General features: G+C 46.5%; 1 protein-coding gene across 2 annotated transcripts; it reads left to right on the forward strand.

The window, feature by feature from the left end:
- Positions 1-1667: 1667 nt before the first annotated feature.
- LOC135084981 (NF-kappa-B-repressing factor-like) lies at positions 1668-5447 on the forward strand. 2 transcript variants are annotated; one of them, XM_063979742.1, is made up of 2 exons: positions 1668-1813; positions 5290-5447. In XM_063979742.1, the coding sequence occupies exons 1-2, from the start codon at positions 1671-1673 to the stop codon at positions 5408-5410; spliced, it is 264 nt and encodes an 87-aa protein (XP_063835812.1). In that variant the 5' UTR covers positions 1668-1670; the 3' UTR covers positions 5411-5447. The 2 variants fall into 2 exon arrangements, with proteins under 2 accessions (XP_063835812.1, XP_063835811.1); XM_063979741.1 differs by lacking the exon at positions 1668-1813 and adding an exon at positions 4859-5059.
- Positions 5448-6020: the final 573 nt, after the last annotated feature.

A 6020-nucleotide genomic window follows, 5' to 3' on the forward strand; every position in this document is an offset into this window, starting at 1 on the left:
AGTTTGTATTGAACGTCGTCGTTAGTGATCAGCGCGATAAAAAATCCATGAAAACATTTTTTATTTTGCATGACTTTTGGTGTAAACTCGCACTAAGCACACTGACTAAAGTTCTCATTTTATTTGGTATATGGATCAGTAATTATAGTGACATTCACGTCCACAGAATGATGAAGCTTATGGGCTGGAAAGGCGGCGGGCTAGGTGCAGACGCTCAAGGCATCGCCGAGCCCATCAAGCCCAACATGCAGCTGGTAAGTGTTGTACAATGGACGGACGATCATCGAATATGCGTGGTTTTATATATACCACATTTAGTTTTGCTCTTTTGGCATCCTCAAGTGCCTCTTGCCTACTGGACGAAAAATTATCAAATATGCATGATTTATCCAGTACTTTTCATTTGTCAAAAATCTCATAAAACCCGGTGACGTAATTTCGTAATTTGCTGCGTTTTAATTACGCGGCGTCGTCTATGTCTATGTGACGTCATGCTCAGCTTTCAACGATGTATTGAAATCGAGTTTGATATTTCAAATGTAGTTTTTTTTATCTTACCTCACTTCACGGAGCCAAAAAATTTTATACCATTCCATTGTAAAAAAAGTTTTCCGTGCAAACGGACGACTAACTTTCGGCTCAAAACGTCTTATTTGATACTGAGTAATATTTATGAACTTGATTATACTCTGGGTATCGTGAGATTTAGCTCGACCCTCCCTCTAATCTCACGTGAGATTGTTCAAAATGCGTATTTTAGTGTAATTCCCCTTTTTGACCATCAATCCCTAATTTTTAAGTGACTTCTTTGTAAACAAAATTCCTGTTATGTGTTACCATAGGGGTCACTTCAACATAAGGGATTTATGGAGAAAACGGGCATAAGTCGCGTTAAACGCCTCACGTAATAAAATTATTTTATTTTATTTGTTTAACAATTTTTCAAAAGCATTTAATTGTAATTTAATGGATGCCCCCTAACCTCCCAGGTGAACAGAGCCGGCCTAGGCAGCGGCTCGTCCGACATGCGTCAGCTACGCCGCGCGGCCCACGAGCTAATGCGGCGTTTCCTCGCCTCCGACACTTTAGATCTAGACCTGGTATTCAGTTCCGAGTTCAGTAAGGACGAGCGCGCGACCCTACACCAGGCGGCGCAGCGCGCTGGGCTCCAGTCGCGGAGCTATGGCGCGGACAAAGACAGGTGGGTGGTACTAGTCTCGCAGCGAGAGTTGTGACGGATACGTACTCACATCAGCCAAAAATCTAGCGATTTCGCAGCGTTTGAGACAAGTGGGTGTACTAATGACACGAGCAGCTATATGGCGTGGACAAAGACAGGTGGATATACTGTGTGACACAAGCTAATGCGGCGCTACCTCGCCTCAGACACTTTAGACTTAGACCTGGTGTTCAGTTCCGAGTTCAGTAAGGACGAGCGCGCGACCCTACACCAGGCGGCGCAGCGCGCTGGGCTCCAGTCGCGGAGCTATGGCGCGGACAAAGACAGGTGGGTGGTACTAGTCTCGCAGCGAGAGTTGTGACGGATACGTACTCACATCAGCCAAAAATCTAGCGATTTCGCAGCGTTTGAGACAAGTGGGTGTACTAATGACACGAGCAGCTATATGGCGTGGACAAAGACAGGTGGATATACTGTGTGACACAAGCTAATGCGGCGCTACCTCGCCTCAGACACTTTAGACTTAGACCTGGTGTTCAGTTCCGAGTTCAGTAAGGACGAGCGCGCGACCCTACACCAGGCGGCGCAGCGCGCTGGGCTCCAGTCGCGGAGCTATGGCGCGGACAAAGACAGGTGGGTGGTGCTAGTCTCGCAGCGAGAGTTGAGGCGAAGCAGCCACAGATCTACGTTTTTTCTATCCGGGGCAATATTTTACTGTAGCGCCCCCTCCCAGCGTTTGAGACAGGTTGCACGAGCGGCTATGGCTTGGACAGAAACAGGTATTTGACCCCGGGGCTGCTTAACCCCGGTTACAAAAAAGCAATATAGCGCCCCCTCCCAGCGTTAGAGACAGGTGGATGTACTGTGTGACACGAGCTCATGCGGCGCTACCTCGCCTCCGACACCTTGGACTTAGACCTGGTGTTCAGTTCTGAGTTCAGTAAGGACGAGCGCGCGACCCTACACCAGGCGGCGCAGCGCGCTGGGCTCCAGTCGCGGAGCTATGGCGTGGACAAAGTTGAATTGAATATCTTATTTGACAGTTTAAACTCTAGGCTAATCTTATGCTACAAAAGGTAAAGTTATACATGTGCCTGAACTAGGAAATTTTTTCCTGTATCTCAGGCGAAGTAAAGGCTTAACGATACTTTATTTAACTATCATTAGCAAAATACATATTATACATAAACAATCAACAAATTATATTTATTATCAATACAAATTATGTTTATACTAAAAATTAAAATCTATAGGTACACATTAAGTAAAATCTAAGAATTAAAATCATTTATTATGGTTACATTGTGCTACTTAATATTGCTTACTTAGCGTTTTCTATTACATACGGCATGCAGGTGTCTGTGTCAACAAAAATAACAATTTACGAGTACAATGATTTCGGTTTTAAGGTTAGTAGAACAGTTCTGTGATCGGTAATTTTGCAGTTAGTTACTAATATTATAAATGGAACAAAATTGAATACACTATCTAAGTCAGAAATTAACCTACCTATCTAATAATAAATAATAAGTATAACACAAATAACTCGCAATAGCCCTTAAGCGCCTTCATAGTCTATGGAGTTAATGTATCTTGTTTCTGCAAGTTTTTTAGCAGGGCATTCAGCGTCACCTGTCTTGTGATTGCTGGGCTTTTTGAAGTGTAAGCAGGTCGCACATTTTGATGGCTCTTCCTTTTTCGTGCAGTCCTTCAGCGCGTGACCCACTTCTCCGCAGTGGCCGCAGGTCATGGTGGCCTCCCGACACGTCTTTGCAGCATGTCCATACTGCTGACACTTGAAGCACCTTGTCACCAGAGTGAAATCTCTTACAGGGCACGAGGACCAATTCACAAAAACTCGGTCATTTGTTATTAAGGTCTTTCGTATTTTAGCTGAGACTTCTATGACATAATTGCAGGTTTCAGCATCTTTCTTACCTGATTTATGACTTAGCTTAACAGATGACATAAATGCTTCAAATGATGTATTTGGTAGTTTCTCGGCTAAGTTTTGTTGGTAAATGCATTTAAAAACCTCAGTTTCTTGCATAGAAGCAGGAACTCCGAGTACAATCATCCTGGGTTTCCGTTTATTTGTCTCGTCTATAGTAAGGCCAGAGGTTTTTAATTGCGCCGATTGCTTCAGCTTTTCAATGTCATCTTTTGAGTCGGTGCTGATGATGACGCCGCCATTTCTAGTCTTCCGCAGACCTCTCACGTGCAATTTCATTTCATCAGGCTTGATAATTTTCTGCACTAGGTTCTTGGTCTCCTCGCTTGACTTCATTTTATCAGCGGGGTAAATCGCCACTGAACTTACATTTTTGGGCTGAATAAAATTGTCAGGGCTTTTTCTAACCATGTCAGCAAAGGAGACTGCTCCCGGGATTGGTTTAGAGGTCACTTCAATTATGTTTTTGAGGTCTTGAACTTGCTGTGAAAGGTCTTGGTTTTCCTTGAGGACCTGCACGTTACTGTGAGCTTGAATAGCTTTTTGCTTCAGCGACTGGTACTGCACGGCCATTTGGGATGTTCCATGGCTCACCCTTCTGCACAGGTTACTAATCCTCAGTTTCTGGTCAGTGTTGAGTTTTCCTTCCGATAAGATAATGCACACCTCATTCAGACACTGCTCGATGCTCTTCATCCAGTTCTGGAGTTCTGAAGTGGCCACCACTTCGAGTGGTTCCATGACGTGCTCGGCGGGGGCGGCGGGGGGCGCGTGCTGCGAGGGCGTGGGCGGAGGGCTGCGCTGCGTGAGCGCACTCCGGTTGAAGGGACTTCCTTCCATATTACTATGTCGAATCACTTAACATTATAAGTTCGGTGTCTAATTAGAAACGAACGACACAGTAGAACACTTCCGAGTTCTGAGAATGTAGGTCGCGATATTGCTAATGAATAATTAAATTCAATATTTTCATAGCGCTGACACGTCCGACCAAGTTGACGGCTGGCGAATTCTTGACAAAGACAGGTGGGTGGTGCAAGCCTCGCAGCGAGAGTTAGGGCGAAAACGTACTCACATCAGCCAAAAATCTAGCGATTTCGCAGCGTTTGAGACAAGTGGGTGTACTAATGACACGAGCAGCTATAGAGACAGGTGGGTGTACTATGTGACACGAGCTCATGCGGCGCTACCTCGCCTCAGACACCGTGGACCTAGACCTGGTGTTCAGTTCCGAGTTCAGTAAGGACGAGCGCGCGACCCTACACCAGGCGGCGCAGCGCGCTGGGCTCCAGTCAAGGAGCTATGGCGCGGATAAAGACAGGTGCGTGGTGCAAGTCTCGCAGCGAGAGTTGTGACGAAAACGTACTCACATCAGCCACAGCTCTAGCGATTTCCCAGCGTTTGAGACAAGTGGGTGTACTAATGACACGAGCAGCTATGGTGCGGATAGAGACAGGTGGATGGTGCTAGTCTCGCAGCGAGAGTTGAGGCGAAAATCGCGCAGCGAGAATTGAGATGAACACGTACTCACACCAGCCACAGATCAGATATTTTTCTAACCGGGGCAATAATACTGTAGCGCCCCCTCCCAGCGTTTGAGACAGGTGGATGTACTATGACAAGAGCAGCTATGGCGCTGATACGGACAGGTGGGTGGCTGTAGTGTCTTATATAACTCTGGATCTGGACCTGGTGTTCAGGAGTTCAGCAAGACTAGCGTCTACCTTCAGTCGCGGAGCTATGGCGCGGATAGAGACAGGTGGGTGTACTGTGTGACACGAGCTCATGCGGCGCTACCTCGCCTCAGACACTTTAGACCTAGACCTGGTGGTCAGTTCTGAGTTCAGTAAGGACGAGCGCGCGACCCTACACCAGGCGGCGCAGCGCGCCGGGCCCCAGTCGCGGAGCTATGGCGCGGACAAAGACAGGTGGGTGGTGCAAGACTCGCAGCGAGAGTTGAGGCGAAAATCGCGCAGCGAGAATTGAGATAAACACGTACACCAGCCACAGATCTACGATTTTTTTCTAACCGAGGAAACATTTTACTGTAGATAGCGCCCCCTCAGTGTTTGAGACAGGTTGCACGAGTTATATTCACGATATTTCTTGCGTGGTGTTAATTTTTTTACCAAACTAAGTATTCCCCTCTTGTCCCCAGGTTCCTAGTGGTGAAGAAGAAGTTGGATCCTTTCTCATTAGCGCGTGCCGTCATAGAAAAGGGCGGAGTCACACCCAAGTACAAAGTGTTCATACCCTCTGACTTGCAGTGGGAGAGATAGGCCATATCATTTATAGGAATTTAGCCGTTAAGTAAAGTGAGAGACGCTATAGATCGTTTCATCCACGAAGACGCGCCCCACCACTTTTTTGAGAGAAGCGCGGGGTGCGGGGAGTTCTTTTTTTTTATCCACAACGAGAAAGCTCTTGACTTGGCCTGTATCTCACCTGATGGTGAGTGACGATCAGGCCGAAGGTAGAAGCGAGCTTCACCCGTATAAACTGGCTATCTTACTTCTCACTGCCGGAACACAACAATGCTGTTAACATTGTTGTTATGGCGACAGACTTAGGTAAGATGGTGGTAGCTAGCCAGGTGGACTAAGAACAAGCCCTACCACCAACCAAACCTAACAATCTGCCCTTACTGGGAATCGAACCCGGGACCTCTGAGTCTGAAGCAGGTGGTCTTACCATTAGACCACAGAGGCGGTTAGTTTGATCCGAGCACTCATGGATAATTCAGCTTGTACCGATAACACTCAAACATTAGCGGAAGAATGTTGGGGCGCGTCTTCGTGGATGAAACGATCTATAACCAGTGTACATAACAATATTTTGCAATCGTTCTGAACTTTATATTGTCATAAAGTTTTATGATTTGTTATAAAA

Source organism: Ostrinia nubilalis, chromosome 27 (genome assembly GCF_963855985.1).
Source record: "Ostrinia nubilalis chromosome 27, ilOstNubi1.1, whole genome shotgun sequence".
Classification (NCBI taxonomy): Eukaryota; Metazoa; Arthropoda; class Insecta; order Lepidoptera; family Crambidae; genus Ostrinia; species Ostrinia nubilalis.

Coding starts and splice junctions, on each gene's coding strand:
- LOC135084981 (XM_063979742.1), top strand. CDS start 1,671: ATGCGGCGCTACCTCGCCTCAGACACTTTAGACTTAGACCTGGTGTTC. Junction 1,814..5,289: donor TATGGCGCGGACAAAGACAG/GTGGGTGGTGCT, acceptor TCTTGTCCCCAG/GTTCCTAGTGGTGAAGAAGA.